We start from the raw sequence: 21,422 nt of genomic DNA, 5'->3' as shown, positions 1-21,422 counted from the left end.
TTATTTTTCATTTGCAATATACCCAAGTTGACAGACAAAATACACTGGATATGACGTGTGAACGGAATGTTTCCTTCACACCGCGAGTTACTGCCATACGGGTGGTTGAAACGATGCGCACTATTTCAAATTACCAGCTCTAAACCATAGCCGGCGCGATCGTCGAAAATGAGCCCGCGACACGCACCACGTGGAGGTACACGCTCAGACTTTCATTAAAAAGGACGAAGCGCTTCTGACGCGCGCGCGCGCACCGCCGTTCCAGTCTCTGAGCCTCGCGCTCCGCCCGCGGCGACGCGCTGCTGGAAACGCGCTCATGTGTCACTCACTGTCCTTATTCACGGCGCAGCGTCTGCAACGCGGTGCTCCGTGGTGGCTCTCGACGTCAGCAACATATCTCTGCTGTAGATGCACCGCTTTGCTTTAATTGTCCTCTTTTGTATGACATTTCTTTCCTAAACCCTTCAGACTTGCGCTGATGTTAATCTCCACTTTATTTTGCTGCTTCAGTTTAAATCTTAATTCTGTATTTCATTCTACCGTTATGCAGCATTTTGCAGTAGTATATAATGTTGCATAAGTCTGATAGTTGCAGAAACTGAATGTCCTTACAATGGTAAAATGACAGTAAAGGTGAATTCAGATGAATTTTGTGGCCACGAGCTGGTACCACATCTCAGGGTGATACTACATTACATTTACATTTATTCACTTAGCAGATTCTTTTCTCCAAAGCAACTTCTTACGAACTCTATGTAGTGTTATCAGCCCACACACCTTATTCACTGTGGTGACTTACAGTGCTAGATACACTACTTACAATGGGTCACTGAGCCATACATCAGCGGAACACACACACACTCTCTCTGTCACTCACACACTATGGGGGAATCTGAACAGCATGTCTTTGGAGTGTGGGAGGAAACCAGAGCACCCAAACACTTACACTGCTAGATACACTAGGTCACTCATCCATACATCAGTGAAACACACTCTTTCTGTGTCACTCACACGCTGCGGCTGAACCTGAACAGCATGTCTTATGATTTTTAATGTTCTTCAGCACCTAATGTTGCGATGGCTGGTTAAAGAGACCCTTCAGTGAGGTTCAAGGTACAATGTGCCAGTGACCCTAGAGAGGACATGTTCATCATTGCCGCTGTGTGACAGTCTCCATCATTTGGGACACAGAAATGTAAGGTCATAGAGACACGACATTTTCAAATTTTACTGAATAATTGAAGACAGTGACACTATAGTCAACAACCCCCCCCCCAAACAGAGCCTACAACAAGAAGTGTCGATATTATGAACATAGTTAAGTACATATTCCCAAGTGCTGTATTTTCAGTCTCCATTTATTGTCATCATTTCATTGTTGGAAATAAAAAAAAAACGAATACAGGCACAGTTCCTTCATATTGTCTGAAGAGATGCACGGAGAGGGGATCAGTAAGACACAAAGGCGACAGGATATGAAATGTAACAATGAGAATGAAGGGAGCATTGAAAGGAGATGTGAAATCAGGGTGAAAATATGCTCTAAACATATGAATAGAAAGGAGAAACCAAATGTAAAGCATAAGAAGCCTAAGAAACATTCAAAATCATAAACGTGAATAGAACGCAAAGTGAAATGGAATAAGGCCAGGCTACAGAAAGTTGTTTCATTTTAAATGGAAAAAAAATTAAATTATACAAGTCTGAGATGTTAAGTCCCTTAGAAATACAACAGGTTATTTAAAAATTATCCTGAAAACTAGATAACCCTTTTCTTCGTAGCATTAATTAAATGGATTAATAAACACTGGCCTCTTTCTCCCTTCTGCTCTCTGAAGTTATTGTTTGTTAAATAACAAAACAATATTTTTACAGATTTTCTTATATTTTTAATTATGGGGCATTTAAAAATATAATACTGCGTTTCCTTTTCTGCAGGAACCAGTCCTGGAATTTGACTACATATCCTGTAATTATGTTTCCACTTTGTTATATACAGCTTTTTGTTGGGGTAATGAGTTTATGTCAGGTTTGTGAAGATATTTCAAATACAAAACAGTTAATGGCAATGGCAGTGTAGCTGTGTGAAAAGAGCACTGTATAAAAATTAATTTAATTGAATTGACTGGAAAAGATGGTAAGAGAACATGGTTTAAATGCAGTTATACTAAGAGTCGTATTTAGTTCTAATTAAAATATGAAGTAAAACTTTTTTGTTTTCCCAAGCCAGGGTGTAATCTGCCTTACGCTTCATGCTTCTGGGATAGGCTCCAGACCACAGCAACCCTGCCCTGGACAAGCCGTTATTGATAATGGAATGGGCTTTTTAGAGGAAAATAAATAACTGGTGTAGATATCACAATTGTTAAGCTGCCTCCGTGAAACTTAATTTTTCTCATTAACTTGCATAATATTGTGACATTTATGTTCCTTTAAAAATCTTTAAAAATGGGGCACTGAATAAATGTAAGGACATTCCTTTCAGTCACTAAGTCAATAAAGGTATTTTAAAATTTCCAAAGTATTACGTAAAAGAAAAAATCTTTCATTACAAAAAAAATGGACTTAGTGTAAAATTATAACTTCCCAGACAGTATGGTTTCTGTAAACTGCGTATGGAAGAACTGCATACCATGGCTGCAAATATGTACAATAGTATGCAGTTTGTGTTTTTACCATGGTAAAGCTTAACCTGTGTGAGTCGGCATTTCAGAGTTACCCTGCAAGTGTAGTAAGTATAACGCAGCACTGTATAGTGCAGAGACATGCAAACATGCATTGCATTTTGGGCAGTTATTCTGCACTGCAATTAACACAAAAAGTACTGCATTTTTACTGAAATTATTATGTTTTTTTACTGTTGGTTTTTTTTTTCTGTCTTCAATGACTGCAGTGTTTGGTGGTCAATTTTTCAGTTGGCAAATATGTTGTAAGCATATTTCCACTGGGGAAAAAAATGAACAAGGGGTGGCAAATCAGATTGTACAAGGAATTACAGTCAACCAGGGAAATAAACACTAAACGTACTGTTTGCCTCAGTATCATCAGTACTACAACTAGCAGTTCTTCTAAAATAAAAAGTAAAACACAGGAAGGCATGTTCTGAACAGCTGTAAGAGGAAAGTGAATGATGACACTTTCGGCCAGGTAACTGCTACCATGTACGCATTATTCTATTTGTAAATACTGTACACTTTTTCTGTCTTTTGTGTGATTCTCCATGTTTTGGCATCTTTGCTTCCTGTAAAACTGCACGACGCCTTTCTCCTCTCTCACACCTCCATGTAATTGCCAAAGAAGCACAGCGATGGCCGTTCCTTCCTCGTGACCCCCCCCCACCCGGCCCCAGCCAATCCCTCTGAGCTCCCCTGACGTTATGAGCTGCATTGGTTTCATGTACTTCATGTCAGTCTTTCGGGTTTTTCTAAGTAATGCATATTCATGTAAATGTACATGTCTCTATTGTGTGTTGGCACAACGACACTAACTCATTTTGTATCACTCTAGCAGGGCGAGGCGCTCATCTGCAGGTGGGTGTGGTAGCGGGGCGGGGGCACGCAAGAGGGGGGTGTGGCCAGTGGCAGAGATTGAGGGGCACTGGAGGGGCCGCGGGAGAGGGTATGAGCGGGACGAAGGGTGCGGGAGTGGTAGGAAGACGGAGCTATCATCTGGTAGCTCGCCCCGGATGAGGAGCCTGAGGAAGCACCTATTACCCCTGTCGGGGGGCTGTGTTGGGGGTTGTTTTTGGGTGGGGGTGGAGGTGGAAGAGTCTGGTTTAGCTGGATGGAGATGTCGCTGGAGACCTCAGATGCGCTGCGTCCCCTCTGCGGAGGGGGCCAGGACTCGGGGTGCAGAAACTGCCCGCTGTAGTCGCTGCACTCGGACAGCCGGGGGCGGTAGAGGGCCGGGTGCGGTCGGTACATCTCCTCTTCGGTGTAGCGCTTCATGAAAAGGTACACGGACATCACCCCCGCCCCCTGCCGCGACAAAGTGTTGAGGCATAGTTAGGCGGCACAAATCAGCGTAACAGATTCACCCGGGCCTATTCCGTTCATAACACGAAATGCTATCTCTGCCCACATTCAGTAATAATAATTAGTCTATAAAAGCTTTTAATTGTAAAAACAGTCACTTCATAAATAGCACTACTGATTCAATGCAGCAAAATTTTCATTTTGCTGTATAAGCACGAATGTAGGATGGCGTCGTAGAGAGACTACAAATAAGCAGCACTGTGGACGTCACTGAAGTAGCATTAAATGGCCATATGTACAAATGATTTTATATATATATATATGTATGTATTTATATATCTATAAAAGGTTGATGTGTTGTGTTTTTCCACAGAATATATTTTCCCAACTGAAGTATTAACCTACAATTAAGGACTATGATCTTTGTTAACCCCATAACACTGAATGCGTATAATTTAAATTGATGATAAAATGGACCGCTGTTTACTTTTTTGTATATGGTTTTGCTTATATGGTTTTTATGGTGTGGAGGGTGCAGATACATTGCAAGCAATTTACCGTAATGTTTTTATATTGCTTTTCTCAATAATAGAAGCATGTGCACACTTAAATTTTAGGCTAAAAAGGAATTACAAAAATGCATGGAAATAAATAAATCTTCAGTTTTTTTGTTTCTCCTGCGCTTTTTGCAAGCGGTGCAAAGTGTCAGACCTGCAGACAGATCTGCGGCTGGAGGGAATGACTGAAAGGGGTCGTAATCGCCACACAGCAGCATTACTTTTGCAGACACTTCAGAAAAAAGGTCATTTTCAAGAGTGAATTAATGTAAACTTTATGAAGTTCATTGATGCAATTTGTGAGCATTTAATGCAAATATGTCCTCTTCTCTACTTTACTGTCTTTCCTTCACTGTCTTGCATACTGTTATTGTCTTGTGTTTCATGAACCACAGCCAGTTTGTCAGCAGCTTGTTTTTGCTAATTCAATTAGGATGATCTCCATTTATTATTATTATTATTATTATTATTATTGTTGTTATTAACCCTTGTTTAGCATCCTTTATGCAAGGAAACTTACAATGTCAATTTTACAACCTAAGTCAGAATTAGACTTGTCTTAGAATGATGCATTTACTCCTTATTTTAGCAATATTTACTCCTGTGTACCATTTTTTTACCTATTAATACAGGAGGGCATTTTGCTGCAGCAATTCAGGCTAGGTGCTGTGCTCATGGATACTATAGTATAAGCAGGGATTCAAACCTGGGACCTTCTGACTGGGAGGCTGTAATCACCATGCCTCCCACTGCCCCTTTATCCTGCTCAATTTTTTTATTTGCTATTTAAACGGATAAACCAGTCTTTCTACAATTACCCAATCAGAACGCAGCGTCTGGCTGCGAAATATGTTTGACTCCACCTCTTTTCTGCCTCCCTGCCACAGCAAGGGTGTGTTTCAGCCTTTTGTTATGAGTGTGATCTTTGAATGCGGTCATACAACAGCCCCTTAATGACATGTTCCTCATACGGCTGACAGCTGCTGACAGCGTGACTAAGCAGCGAGGCGTTGACACTAACAGCCCAAGACTTTGCTCCGGCCTGGCTCTGACCTCTTTAAGCAGGAAGGAGCTGGCAGCAAAGGCGAAGGACCAGCCGTAATGGTAGTGGAAGAACTGCTCTGGCTCGCGCGGCCTGTTCATCACCTCATCGTTGATGCTGGAGATGTAGAGCACGAGGCCCACCACGAGGCTGAGCCCTGGGAGGAGAGCAGAGAGCACAAATGCCTCCACTCTTGGTGGACGAGGTAGGCGTTCCAGGGAACGGTTCATCTTCGGTAACACTCATGGAGACAGATGGTGAATAAAGTACATGTGACAAATGATGAAAACAGTACATCTGCACTGAAACCTAGAGAAACGGGGTTATCTGTAAGGACACATCCATAAGAACACTCCAAGGGACAGGTGGTTAATACATTAGAGGTGGTCCTTGACCGACGACGTTGGTGACTTACAACGGCCATCCCGTAAACCTCGTTGTATTATTCTCAAGTCCTGATATTTGGTTGCAACATCTAAGGACGATCGCTCCGTCTGCTGTACCATACACGGACTGGCCGCACCGCCGCAAGGCACCATATTTTTCATTGACTCTCAGTATCTCTATCACCAACTATACAGGTGGTCACCAATTTACGATGGGGTTAAATTTTGTGAAACTCATCGTAAGTCGAAAATGGATTTAATACATTTAATACACACTAATGTGTGACGGACTGGGAGATGCGGATCGCTGCCGCTGCCCAGCACTGCGAGAGAGTAGCGCACCGCATATGGCTTGTCTGGAAAAAAAAAAGATCTAAATTCAAAATTCGAAATACGGTTTCTACCGAATGTCTATCGCCAGCTCACCATCGTAAAGTCGAAAAAAATCGTAAGTCCAACCATGGTAAGTCGGGGAAACCACCTGTATTTTATTTATGTTGTCTTAATTACGGAACGTTTCGTCTGTGATTACCTTCGAGTTACTTATTTAAAAAATTGGCTAGCAAGTAAGTATTTTATTGGTGCTGAAAAGGAAAAGCTAAAAAAGACAGGTTTAGAAATTAAAGTTTAAATTACAGTGCAGCATGAACACTTTATATTACTTTATATTATTATATATTACTATTATTATATGATTCTATATTAATGTTATTTTAACATGGATAACGTGAAATTGATGAAAAATATAACAAAGCCCTATTACACATCATGCATTATTTATTATACAGAAGTATTCATGCTTTTTAATCGCTTAATTCATCCTTTTGAATTGTTTATATATCCTTGTGATTTATATAATACAGTTTATGGTGACTTGTGACTAACAATGAGGCCATCAGAAAATACATCCCTACATCCAGATTGATACTACAGAGGCAGACGGTTAATACAGTACATCCACACTCACGTTCGGAGAGACAGATGAAAATACGATTCATATATACCAACAGATGATCAAGGTACTTACCCTAAAATTACTCCAGTGAAGTTACTCAGCTGTATAAACTGGTAATTGCAGATGGCTTAACACTATAAACTGCTTTAGAAAACAGCATCAGCGAAATGAATAAATGTAAATTTGAGATGCGGAACATTATTATTAATTCAATAGTGAACTGACGCTTTTATCCATTGCAATTTAGGTTATTAGACCTAATAATGCACAGCTGGGTATATTACTAGAGCACTTCAGAGCAAGTGCACAAGGGTTCTACGGCAGTTGCAGGGTGTGAAGTAGCAACCATCAGGTTCCAAGTCTATATCCCAAGCTGCTACGTTACCTGCTACCCTGATAACACAGCTTGACATGAACATGTCAAGCCTTATTTTTAGTGAGACACCGCAGTAACTGTTACGGCAAATATAGTAAATTCACATCACCAATATGCAAGACAGAGGATGACTGCAGAACATCCCTCCTCACACAAATTTGGTCTGCATAGTACATTCACACTGATACAAAATGAAATTGATGGTAAATATAGCAAGTATACTGGAGTAGTCAATATATCACATTTACTGACTCCAATTTTACCATGCTAAAATATTAAATGAACCAAGCCAAGCAACTAAGAGCTCCGCAAAGGACCATTCTCTCTTTCCTGGTGCAGCTGAAAGGACTGCATTACTAACAGCTGTCAGAATTATCTCAGAATCCACGCAGTGAAAGAGTGCAACCGAGGCAAAATGAAGCCAAGTCCCCGTGGCATTCCCTGACAGCTACGAGGGCCATCGCAGCATTGCAGCGTGCGGTTTTACTGCTCCAGCAGTCTAAAAAGCAGACTTAGCAGCCTACGCTCTAGTTTTAACCATTTCATTTCCACTGTTCAATATGTACTTAGGATGGGTGCTGAACTAACACACGCTCTGACTGTGCAAAGAAACACGAACGGTAAAAGCTTTTACAGGTGCTACTCATCTCATGACAAATCTGACTTATGACAGCTGTCCCATCAATCTTATTATATCTCTATTAATACTAAGAGCTGGGCAAAAAGAGAGGGATGCTTTCTGTAGTCAGCACTGACATTTGTGAGGATAGCAGCGCGACCATCTACAGAGATGCAGTGTGTCCTGCTGTCCTCTACACAGGTGGTCCTTGACTTACAACATATGTGACTTACAACATCCTGGACTTACAAAAAAAAATCACTTATAAACTTCAATGACTGACTCCAGAGATTATTATTATAGGCTGCAGCAGACCTGTGTACTACATTCAGGGGGTCCTTTAATTATGACATATAAGTCACCTTTTATTGACATATATTACGGCTGTTCGATGGTTGTCCCATTAACCTTATTACATTACAATGATATAATACTCAAGTCCAGATATTTGGTGGAAACATCTTACTCTGATCACTCCATCTGCTGCACGATACCACTGGCTGGCTGCGATGCAACAAGGCACTATATCTGTTACTGTTTAGGTCTCGGTCAGTTTTTGGGTATCCAGCAGTGATTGTGTTTTGGTTACAGTTTTTTGTGAACACAACAACACTAAATAGATAAACATTAATATTAATTCAGTAGTGAACTGACACTTTTATCCAAAGCGATGTTGTACTTTACTTAAAATGGCTATTAAGTGTAAAAGTGGGCATCTATTATTCACTAATGAATACTGTATACTATTAACCACAGAATTCATAAATGATTATCGGAACTGCATTTTATTTTATAATTACTGTATATCATTATTACCCTTTTATTTTAGCATGAATAATGTGCACAATTAGTGAAAAAAATACAAAAGCCAGAGAACAATGTAGCATTTATGTATTTATGTGTGTGTGTATTTAAAATGTTTATATGTCCTATGTATCAATATGGCTCTTATAATGAGATTTTCACCATGACAAAGTCAATTTACAGCAGTGTCAGTGGAGTGGAACCCTGTTGTAAGCTGAGGGCTGCCTGTATTATGGCTTCAGCACAATCATGAACATGTGGGATACAACACCCCCACACAGACCACTGACACGACAAGGGGACAACAGCAACCGCTGGTACTGATGTGCAAAAATGGGAAAGTCACTTCTGTGCGCTTTTCTGGTGACTGCAGTGGCTGTGACCGCCGGGTGGATGATCTTGACCACACGTTACCTGACAGGATGAAGAAGATGCCCGAAACAAAGGCCAAGATGGTCCTCTGTGGGCGAATGTGTCCAATGTTGCTGATGACGAAGGCAGTGAAGACAAAGAGAAGGGACACCATGGGGAAGGGCGTTGCCGTCCTCACCATCTCTGATTTGGGTCATGAAAAAGAGGAGTGATGTAACAGTAATGTGGGAAGGATAAAAAGGTCCATCAGTTTCCTAAGTTCTGTGTCACTGCTGCCTGGGAGCATGAGCACCAGCCAGACGTGTCTTTTGAAGATCAAATACAACAGTGTATAATAGAGAAATAACTCCAAATGCAGTTTTCATTTATGAATACACGCCCCCCCCCAACTCTCCACTTTGCATTACCTACTTACTGATTATTAGCTATTTAATTTGGCTGCAGTCAACCTCAATATTTAGCAGCATATATTTTTCATTTGGTTTAATTTCAGAGTTCCAAAGGACATCTCTTCAATGTGCATATTATGAAAGGCTGCTACCCAATCAGAATTTCCACAGCTGATCAATATCAGCTAATTAATCATTCCCACAGCTGACAGATAACACCCAACAGCTGAAAAATAACTTTAAAAGCATGTTAATAAATGTCTCCATATTCTTGTTCATTGTGCGGAAACATGAGAGCGATAAACAATGCCTAATGATAACAGCACTAACAAATAAAACTGCAGCAGTTCTCACATTGACTGTACAGAAATATGAACATACTCAATATATTTGCAGTATTTTCGGTCGTAATTTCTATTTCTGGCTCCGTAAAATATTCCGACGCCACACACCTCCCTTTCTCTGCTCCTGCAAGAAAAGAATGGAAAGTTATAGATGGACATAAATTGAACTTTTACTGCAACCCCATCAGGATATCCTAGTCCTTGATACCCTGTACCAGGGCAATTTAGGTAGGCTTGAGGTAACGAGCCCCCCATTTGAATTTATGCCCTGGTGTACAATGTTTAATTCTGAGCTTTTAGAGATGATAGAAAAGATGGAAAACCTTAGGACTTGAGAAAAGATGGAAAACCTTAGGACTTGACTGTACACCACTAAACCTGGATAAATCGGCAAAGTACTTTCCCCGTTCCCAGTTTTACACTTACGCCCTTCCCTATGAATTGCCCTATGCCCCACCATACACTTTGTCCTGTGCCTTTTACTGCGCTCCGCCCTACACCCTGTCCTGTGCCTGTCCCTATCCACTGTGCCAATGTCCCACTATAGACCCTGTCCTCTGCCCTTCCCTCCACCTTACACTTACACCTTCCCCTACGCCCTGCACTACACTTTACCCTATGCCTTACCCTATAATCCATCTCTACCCTGCACTATGGTTCACCCGGGCATGTTTTTTCCATCAAATATACCTGCCACGAAGCAGACTCTCCAAAGGCCAGAGTGCAGAGCCATCTTGACCTCGATGCTCTGGTTCTGCTGAAGCACAATGCCCTCCTCCATCAATAGCCAGTAGTCGGTGGACACGGCAACCCCTACCAGCAGGAGACCGCATGCCCCAAACACCGAGGACAGAAGTGTCAGGGCCCGGCTGCTGCAGGAACTCATCTGGGGGTTTGGGGTTTGAGGGAAGGGTAGAACAGTCCCACAAAAGGCCCTTGATGAGAGCAAACGGCAGCCCCCTACCCCATCCCACCCCTACAGCGTAACAATAAGAACACTGTATAATCAATGAAAGAACGAATGAATGAAGGAAACCTTCCCAATCCTCAGAAACTTTTCAGGTAAGAAAAAACTAACCCTAGCAGTCACAAAAATAAACACAGGAGAAATTTTACTATGTTCACCAGAAACTGTAATCACTGCTAAAACCCTAATCCTAAAAGATTTCTGCATGATCTTTTTAAGATGGACAACCTACATCTGCAGTTCTTTATGTCAAATCTCAGCAGTTTCTACTTTTTCTATTACAATGTTTATGGGACACGCAGATATTTGGAGATAAGGAGTAAGTGAATTTTTGTAAAGTACATATGCTGGGTGGATCTAAACTACACACACACTTGTCCTAAGCGCGGGTCATGGTGAACTGGAGCCTAACCCAGCAACACAGGCCGCAAGGCTGGAGGGGGATGGGACATACCCAGGATGGGACGCCAGTCCATCACAAGGCACCCCAAGCAGGACTCGAACTCCAGACCCACCAGAGAGCAGGCACAGGCCAAGCCCACTGCACCACCATGCCCCCCAGCTCTAAACTAATACAATGTAAATGTTTATACTGTATATATATTTTAATTATTATCAGGAAGGTGATTAGGAATCATCGATATTTGGATGATGTTTTACGCAGCTACTTGTATGATGAACATTGGTTTATATGGTAGAAAGAAAAACTAACTGCACTTCACAATCACGCATCTGCATCTAAGTGTCTCTTTCTCCTAATGTGTATTTTCTATGAGATGTTCGTCGCTTTGGAGAAAAGCATCTGCTAAATGAATAAATGTAAATGTAAAGTGAGTCAGACTTCGGCAAACTTCAGCTCCGGTGCTTGGAGGTCAGTCATCTGAATTTAATTAGAAATTATTATTTCTAACACATAAAGCCGGAAAAATGGAAGTTCTGTAAAGATAAAAACATAGTCAGAAATTCCATTCTCTTAGTCCTCTTATCTGAAATATTCAGAAGAAGAGTCCTTGCACAGCTGAACGTTATTTTATTTACCTTATGAAAGGAACACGGGACTGCTGAGAAAACAAATCCTTCCAATATTGGACAAATAGAGATCCAAAAACAAAGCTTCCACGCAATGTATAGTAAAAAAAGTCACCTGCAAATTTGAATTGAATCTATGTAAAATAATGATGCATAGAGCATTGCCTTTAGGTAGTAATCAATAAGGAGGCTCATGGGAAATGTAGTACATTTCAATACAGAGGGAACAGAGTTGTGACTGGTGCTTTTGCCTCTGAATTTTGTGATGGAAGTGGGACAAAATGGCAGAAACAGCAGTTCAGAAAATGTACAGAAACTAAGGAAATTAAAGATACACAACAGACTGAGAGCTGAGTATTTGGAGCCCCTCACCATGGTAAAGGTGAGAGGCCATGAATCCGAGAGGATGCTGATAAGGATTAAAGCAACCTGCAAAACTGTGGTAAACCTCAGACACTTATGTGCAGATGTACAGTTTACATGTTGTGTTACAGACAATATGACTAATGGGTACTGACATTCACTAAACATGACCCCACAGGGCCCAGGAATCCATAACCTCAATGAGCTCCTTTATAATAATAACAACAACAATAATAATAATAATAATAATAATAATAAGAAGAAGAAGAAGAAGAAGAATGTTGAGGCCTTACTATGTATTGAAATATAAATATTATAATAGACCAGACATGGAGAGAAGCTGCACCATAAATTTGGGGTGGGAGGTGCTGAAAAAAGTAATATCGTAAAATCATGGAAATGACATGCAGACGTACTGCGTATCAGTACACATCTCTTGGTGATGGTCAGTCGCACCTACAGAACTCGTGTACGCACGCACACACACATACACACACACACACTCATCATCACCACCATCATCATTATCATCATCAGCATCATCATCACCAGCCACGTTCAAATGATTCCCTTCGCCACCGCACAAAAATGTTAATTTCACCTAATAATACGTGCAGAACGGGGAAATCATGTCGAATTAGAAAATGTGCAGGGAGAAACAATCGAGTCGAGGACACGGCTCTAACACATGTGCGCAGCAGAAGACGCAGCGAATATAAAATACATGCAGCAGCCCCGAAAAACCGCTGAGTGTATGAGGAGCAGCACATTCGTTTGGCTATAGCGCGTCTGTGTGTGTGCGTGTGCGTGTCGTGTGTGCGCGCGCGCGCGTGTCCGTGTGCTCACAGACACATGCATCGAGCCACGCATGCAGTGTCACACAGCTGTAATGTGCAACGGCGACACGCGTCGCTCAGTGAGTGAACGGCGCAAAAAATATACATCTATACACATGGAGTAAGAGGCAGGCAATGAATGCGCGCACACGCGTCTCGGAGACGGGATCCACCACGTTAGCGCTCCAGGATCTCTCCGCACACTAACACAGATCTAAGAGAAAACTTGACACGTTCGTCTGTGTGCACCACACATGCAGGCATCTTCAGACCCCTCCGGGTTTTTAGGGACATCGGGAAAGGCTCGCGCGATGCGGACGGACAAGGGACAAACCTGCGACGTGATCGATTCGATGCCGTATCAATAAGCACTGATGATAAATTATACAGTGAGGCTGAGCGCGCTGTCGGTGTGTGGCGGTGACTGCGCTCGGTCGGGAGATGCTCACCCTCCGGGACGGATGGACGGAGCGATGCGGTGGTCCAGCGGACGCTGGCGCTTCGCGGCCAATTTCGCAGTTTCTCCTCTCTCTTCCTCCGCCCCCCACACCCCACACCCTCTCTCTCTCTCTCTCTCTCTCGCTCTCTCTCTCTCCTCTCCCTCTGTCAATCGATTCCCCTCTCCCGAAGGTATGTCCCCCCGTTGCCCCTTTCAGTCCTCCTCCAGCGCTGCGGAGAACGGCACAGCTGGAGCCCAGCGCGGACGGAACGGCGAGACCAGGAAATATCGGAGGGGGGATCCGGGAAAAGCCACCCGTGGCACGAGACAGCGCGCGAAGGAAGAGTTTATTACGCGGAGCTGCGGCGCGCGAGGCTGCGGAGCGGAGCGACACTCAACTATGCGATTTTGCAGTACCTACATAGTCATAGAAGAGAAATACCGGGATGTGCAGGAATCCCATTTTACAGCACAAAATAATGACCAAAATCACACAAAATCACCAAAATCACGAAATGTGTGGGGAGGTCCCACTAAAACATAATTAATTATGTCGCGACCGCTAATACAGAAATGTTACATTTCAAACGAAATGCCAAAACACTTGAGGAAAACAGAGGCAAATTTTAAAAAAGCTCTCAAAATAACACGCGGAATATGAAAGCAAACGGTATAACCTTTGCTTTTAAATGATACAGCAGCGCTGTAAGGAGATCTTAGCAAATCATTCAATTTGAGCACAGTTTAAGGGCCCTTATCATGACTAAGGTGCCTTATGACAGTACTATATACTGTTTTATCGCTTTCACATGGATGTGATTGCAGCTCGACATACTGCAAAAGGCTAAAGCCCTAGAATAAAACTGACTGCATTGAAATGGATCTTCATTCAGTGGTCCTCTTTTCACTTCCTTCTGGTCAATCTGATCAAAATTCAGACCAGGATGCATCAGAGACACTGAATAGTACAGCTGAGCTATTGAGTGGGGATATCACTGATTATACATCACTGTCTGATGATAAATGTGGAGAAAACTGCACTGCATGGCAGCATGTAGCTGCGTGGTTGCTTGGGATACTCAAAAGCTGTAGAAAAATAGGAATAAACGGAGTCTGGGGGGGGGGGGGGGGGGGCAGCTGGTAGCATTGTGGTTATATCTACTGCTTTGGATCCAGGGGTTGCGGATTCAATCCCCACCTCCGGCTGTAGTACCCTTGAGCAAGACACTTATCCGAAATTGCTCCAGTAAAATTACCCAGCTGGGTAAATAATTGTCAGCTTGTAATAAATGTAACCTTAACATTGAAAGTCCCTTTGGAGAAAAGTGTCAGCTGAATGAATAAATGCAAATGTATGCGGGTCGAGAGAATGAGACAGGCAGGAATTGCATCAGGAATATGCTATTATTAATTTAATTTCTTATTTAGCTTATGCCTTTGTCCAAGGCAGGTTACAATGCTAACTCAGTGATCTGGTAAACAAGTGCAGCTTACATTACCCAGTTAACCTGAAATATGTTTTCGGACAGCGGGATCATGCTGAGGAAACCCACGCAAATGCGGAAAACAGGCAAATGCCGTCGCCCAGACAAAGCTGGATTTGAACCTCTTCTTGAACCTACTGACAAGGGGCTATGAGGTTCCAGTGCTACCTGTGGCCACTGTGATGCCTGTGTCAAGGGTAATCCTGCAGACCAAATAATAATACGAGATCAAGTCGGTAAAGATTAGAAGGAGTAATACATGAACAGACCAAGAGCAGAGATGGAGATTTCAAAATGGTATGTATTTCTTTCAAATTGCATACATTCTGTCAAAGTTAAACAAACATCTAGCAGTGGTTTTTGTCTGTCCTTTGCTTTATTCCCTAAAAACAGCTCAGGGCTATGCAGTTGGAGGTCTTCTTGGTGGATGTGAGGGTTGCCTCAAAGAAACAGCAAATTGTTGAGGAGAAATTTTGTTGTTATATGTATACACAAAACAACTCCTGATTATTCTGCCTTATTAGAGAATGGGCGGTGTATTTAAAGCATCTCTGTTGTCATGTTTTGGGGGACTTCATCACTTATGTTGGGAACACTGGAGTTACCTGGAAGGGCTTGACTGGGTGGATCGGCATGTAGCACCTGAACTCAGGAACTGAGTTCTTAACTGGAATTCTGTGCCAGTCATAGACTGCCTATAACAAGCACCAGGCATGAAAGAAGGCTCATGACTGTACCTGCCATCAGAACACCTTGGGCCAGAAGTAATTGATTGAATCTGTGGTGGTTTCATCTGACTTGAGGTTGTATGTGCTCAGCATTCGAGTCAAGAAAAAGGCAGTGCTGATCATTTGTATGGAGTTGGATTCAATGTATAGGGTATCGACATGGCAGTCCTGGGAAACCAAGCATTCTGTTTAAGTATTCTAGAATCGATTAGCAGATGGTTCAGTGTGGATTCAAGTCCGACTCCTACCTCTACAAAAGCAATTATCTTGTTCCACTTGAGGCTGTTGACATTGAGTTAGTATCGACCGTGTTCAAAACCTCAGCTGAAAATGTAGTGGTTAAAAGTTGTGGTATAAGGGCAGTTCATGCCTCTCATATTGGCAATACTTGGGTCCACTGGTGGACACTCACGTTAAGGGAAGGTATTAGGGTAAAGAAGGAGGCATTCCAGGCAATGCTTTTGAGGGGCATCTCCAAATTTTACTGAGTTTCTGGCAGGCCTATAGGGCCACAGAGAAGTCAGTTGCTGAAGCAAAGACTTGGGTATGAGCGGTTTGACAGGGTAAATATTGAGACTCCATAGTCATGATTAGACCATTACTGAAAGCCTGGGCAGCAATGTCATGGCCACCCAGCTTCAGTAAATTTCCAGTTCCACATTATGGACCAGCTGACCTAGTTTCCCAGAGGGCCAGTTCTTCTTGGCACTGTTGTCTGATGCGGAATGGGACCCCTCAGCACCAAGTTTGAGTTCATGGTCCTCTAATAGAAAATAATAGTTGCTCTTTCCAGGTGAGCGGTGCAATGCTCCTATTGGAGCAATTCAAATACCTCTTGGTCTTCTTCACTAGTGAAAGAAAGGGAAACAGGACATTGACAGGCAGAGCAGGGTAGCGGCTGCAGTTCTTCTCCTTAGCTAAGGTCAAGAGCTTTGGGTAATGACTGGAACAAGGAGATCAGCTTAATGAAGAGTCAGTTGAAGTTGTTTAGGCATGTCATAAAAATACCAATACTTTGGCCCGTATTGGAATTGTACCAGAGAGGTCCCATTGGGAGGAGATCCTGAGGCTGAACCCAGACATGTTGGAGAGATTATATTTCTTGGCTGTCTTGGGAATGCCGTGGATTCCCCAGGAGGAGCTAGGCACTGCTGCTGCAGAAAGGAGAATCTGGGCCTGCCTATTTGGCTTCCTAGCAGCATGATCTCCCCCCTCCCAAGAACAGTAGCAATAAACTAACAGAATTGGGTTTCATGACAATTCGGTGTAATATATACAATTGTAGTTTAAGACCACAATCCTTTCACACAGATTTATGCTTCCACTGACGCTTGTACCTGATCTGGCAAGCCTTTACATTAGCAATAATTTTTATTGCATCCTATACTCAAATTACACATAAACAGGAGTTTACATGGAACAGCCTTTAAAATCCTTGGAAAAAAGTTACAAGAATATGGAGAGGTGCTTACCCTGCATTTATGCATTCCTTTTCAATAACAATTTATCCAGTTACTGTCATGTACTCATATATAAGGAATCAAAAACACAAAGAAATGCAGTTTAGTGTCACCAATTCATGTCAAGGATCTGTGGAATGTGGAAGGGAATCCAAGTGGACACAAAGGAGATCAACACAAAAAGGCCGAGACTGGATTCAAATTCACAACATTAAAGCTGTCGAGCACCAGTTCCAGTGCTTGAACCATCATGCCAATCTCTCGAGCTACTACATCATAATAACTGTAAAAATGTTTAAAGAAAGGAGTTTTTTTCATATGCCAAAATGGATTAGGCATGATAGAAGAGAGACATGGGATGGAAGGAAACTGATCTGTTTTGCTTTTAGTTGGAACTCATATAATGTGATGGATTTGGCTTTCTCTACAGGGTGTGACCCTCATGCCTCCCACTCAGTGATTCCAGATTAATGGTTTGGTAATAGTACCATATATATATATATATTTAACTTATATATTATAATTACACACACACACACACACACACACACACACACACACGCACGCACATTTTCAGAACTGCTTGTCCCATACAGGTTCGCGGGGAACCGGAGCCTACCCGGTAACACAGGGCGTAGGGCCGGAAGGGGAGTGGACACACCCAGGACGGGACGCCAGTCCATCACAAGGCACCCCAAGCAGGACTCGAACCCCAGACCCACCGGAGAGCAGGACTGCGGTCCAACCCACTGCACCACCGCGTTCCCGCATGTTATAATTATATATACATAATTTATTTCAACAGAAGGGATAGGAAACAGACTTGAAAGGAAATTTCTAAAAAGAGGGCAAAAGGACAAGAAACAACACAGATATAAGGAGCACAAAAATCTTTCTTTTTTTGGCCTAAGATGAGCGCAGTAATGACACTGCACTCCTCAGATTGTCATCACAGATGAGCTGAAGCCTGGATCCCGAGGGCATCTGTTCCCAAAGCAACTCCTTGTCGGCTTCTCAGCTGGGCTTCCTCACTCTCCTCAGTGTCAGCTTGTAGTATCGCAAGAGGCTGAAGCTCTGAATTACCAGTGAGGAGGAAACTGTCCACTGCCCTCTGTTGGGCTTTTAAAGCAGAGACCATAATATAGAAATCGAGCTCCTCTCGGCAGCATTTCTGAACGAAACGCGCTTAGTTTAAACTGCAATCAGTTCCAAAGAGTCTCTAAATCGGCTGTGTCAACTGGCCTTGCTGTCACATAATGAAGTATGACAGGTGTTTGACAGTACACTGCATTGTGGGAAGTGTGCCCCAATTTGAAGCACTGTTCAGCGATTACATGCTCTCATGTGTATCAGTTCCCTTTGTTCTAGTAAAATATTAAAGCGCACCTCCCTCTGCCGTTGGACTGTATGACACCAAACAATCCCTCCTAGAGGCAACACAGCTGGCCCTCCTCTCAATATAGTTCTCCAGCTGTGCTACACTCACTGATCAGAACAGGAGGGAGTCATTGGGTTTCAATATTTGTTGTGGAAACATGTATTGTCTGAATTATTCTCTCCTTCTTCGTCTAAACATGGTTAAACGAATATGGTTTTCTTATTCTAAAATTTGTATTTGTGTGTGTGTGTGTGTGTGTGTGATTCCCTTACAATGGGCTCCCATCAAGGGTTTACTCTGTCTTGTGCCCTGTGTTTCCAGAATAGACTCCAAAATAACCCCACACAGGACAAGTGGTTATTGAATATGAATTGACATTCCTGATGTCATACATAGATACTATGTATTTCGCACTAAATCATTCTGAGTTGGACCTGTCTGCTCTGTGGTAGCTGTTCTCCCCTAAAAGAGCCATACAAATTCTCTCAAAACTATTGATTCATTACCTACTAAATAAATTGACACCTACCACAGTTTTATAAGTGTGATATTTACAATATAACTGTGTGTAACTGTTAAAGAACTGAGGGACGTATTACTCACACAGCAAAATCCACACAGCATATTTACAAAAGCAACGGTATAAAACTGTAAATATGACTTATTTGGAAAAACAAAGTGGAAAAGACAACAAAAATCAAAATGAAAAAATATCCATAGAATGTGTAACGTACGAATAAACAAATAGTGAAGTATTAGGTAATACTTACAAATGAGACTTTGGTATTAAAAAATGTATTGCAGAAAACCTCACCACATTGGAAAACTGAGGCTTTTATAGATCACAATTGCCACTTGTAAAATGCAGACAGTTTCCAAAATAATGTTAAACTTGGTAAAATATCAGTTATAGCATAAGCAGTTACAGAAGTTCAGGGCTGCGGTGCCGGTTGTGGAACCTCGATCTTTCCCAGTTCACACTCCAGTACTGTAGGCAGCAGCAGTGCAGAGGGAGATGGTACTGTGTATAACTTTCACAGGTTTTGCCGTCTATACCTGTTGATTCCAATAATCATTATCCAAAGTTTTAAGTGAATAATGTGAAATAAATTTAAAAATGATGTTTGACCACTGCTAAAACACACACACACTAAAGCCACTTGTTTCAAGTGGGGTTGTGGTGAACCAGAGCATAACCCAGAACACCAATCTGTCACAAGGCACCCCAAGCAGGACTCGAACCCCAGACCCACCAAAGAGCAGGGCCCAGTCAAACCCACCGCACCACCGCACCACCGCACCCCCCTCCTCTAACACACACAGATGAGATGTTCAGTTCTCAGTTGCAAATTGAAACAGCAAGGTGCTGAATGAGATTCTGGACAATTTAACAAATTATGCTTAACTAAATCAATTTGTCTCTTAAAATATTTTTTTTTAATCATTTTTTAAGCAAAGGAGTAATTTTGTATTCATTCAACATCTAAAAAAAGTTGTAAAAAATTCAAATTGCCATTTTCTTGGATTATGGATTTACTGGATTAGTCCAGTAAAGTGTCACTATTTTTCTGTAGCACTATTGTGTGAAAATTATGGTGCCACCCAACTTATTTTAAGAGCATAGAAAGCATGGACATTCACTCAAGGCAGTTCTGTTGTTCTGAATAATAAGTGAACTGCACAATAACACCAGCAGTGTTCAGGTCTGACATATAGTAGCTTCCAGCAGAGACCCCTGTAACTGTGAAATGTGTGACTCCCCTGGCAGGAGCTTGAGAAGAGCATCAGTGACAAGGGCCACGAAAATTGTTATATTTGACACGTAAGTCCGTCAAGGTTAACGTCATTCCAGGGAGAAACATGGGTGACATTTTAACAGTGGGCAGGAAAATATATTGTAATTTAAGCAGATGGTCCATGGATAGTGCACATAGAAATAAGGTGACCGGCAAGACTGGGGATCCTCTTTTCTTATTATGACCTCCCTGCTCTTGGCATTACTACATCATAGTAATGGCAACAACCATAATTTTCTGGTATAATTGGATGCCCATTAAATTTTTACTGAACACTTGTACCTCACCTTGTGAATACAACTGAGACTGGAAGTATGTTTGTAACCTGAATTGGTTGTAAGTCCAACGACAACATCATAGTCTATAATAGCTTAATAAAGCACCATGATAACTCAATTTATTAACGGGTTATGTTCAGATGAAAAACATGCGATAAAGCTATAATGGGTTAAAAATATTCTGTAAGACTTTTATTTATGTATTCTATTTTCATCAATTTTTCGTCAGAACAAGGGCCTCAGTGCTCCTCAGTTGAAAACATAACGTGAGACAGGGAACATCATAAATGCATTACTTTGTTATTTTTAATAAGGTTATCACAGTGTACCTTAAAATAACTGAAAATAAAAAATTTCATCTTTTCCTCTCCTGATTGAGCTCTGCTTTGTACACGCAAGCCCAAGCCCATCTTGTGCTGCATTAGATTGGAATGGATGATTGCACGGAGAGAAACATTAAAAAGTGTTTGTTCTTAAATGCTGACTGCAGGTTTCCTTTATGACTGAGAACACAACAAGACTGGTTACAAGTGTGGAACCTATTCATCATATAAATATGTTTGTCAGTATCTGGTCACTTTCTGTTTGCAATCAGTCCAATAATAGGCAGGTTCCTGAGTTTATTTGTTGGGTACAAACTGGTCCTGTAATTGGAATTGCAATTGCAATTGAAATTGGTCCCGCACAATTTCAGTTTCAGAAATTATGAAAAATAGAATGGTGAAGAAAATCTGATTTAAAACGAAAAGATAAACAGGGCAATGTTTGTATCTTGTTTGTATCTAGAGAATTCGTAACTCAGATGTTCATAACATCACGTTATGTTAATTGCAACGGGTACTTTTA

At 41.8% G+C, this 21,422-nt stretch overlaps 1 protein-coding gene across 3 annotated transcripts; it reads right to left on the bottom strand.

The window, feature by feature from the left end:
• Positions 1-1,340: 1,340 nt before the first annotated feature.
• LOC108931764 (voltage-dependent calcium channel gamma-7 subunit-like) lies at positions 1,341-13,805 on the bottom strand. Of its 3 annotated transcripts, none has more exons than XM_018747768.2 (6): positions 13,463-13,805; positions 10,509-10,704; positions 9,856-9,942; positions 9,128-9,268; positions 5,585-5,730; positions 1,341-3,977 (listed from the first exon to the last, which is right to left on the bottom strand). In XM_018747768.2, the coding sequence occupies exons 2-6, from the start codon at positions 10,702-10,704 to the stop codon at positions 3,504-3,506; spliced, it is 1,044 nt and encodes a 347-aa protein (XP_018603284.1). In that variant the 5' UTR covers positions 13,463-13,805; the 3' UTR covers positions 1,341-3,503. The 3 variants fall into 3 exon arrangements, with proteins under 3 accessions (XP_018603284.1, XP_018603287.1, XP_018603286.1); XM_018747771.2 differs by having other exon boundaries at positions 10,509-10,631; XM_018747770.2 differs by lacking the exon at positions 13,463-13,805 and adding an exon at positions 13,348-13,435.
• Positions 13,806-21,422: the final 7,617 nt, after the last annotated feature.

This window comes from Scleropages formosus, chromosome 23, assembly GCF_900964775.1.
Source record: "Scleropages formosus chromosome 23, fSclFor1.1, whole genome shotgun sequence".
Lineage (NCBI taxonomy): Eukaryota > Metazoa > Chordata > Actinopteri > Osteoglossiformes > Osteoglossidae > Scleropages > Scleropages formosus.
The sequence above is the reverse complement of the archived record's forward strand: the minus strand, read 5'-3'. Positions and strand labels throughout refer to the sequence as shown.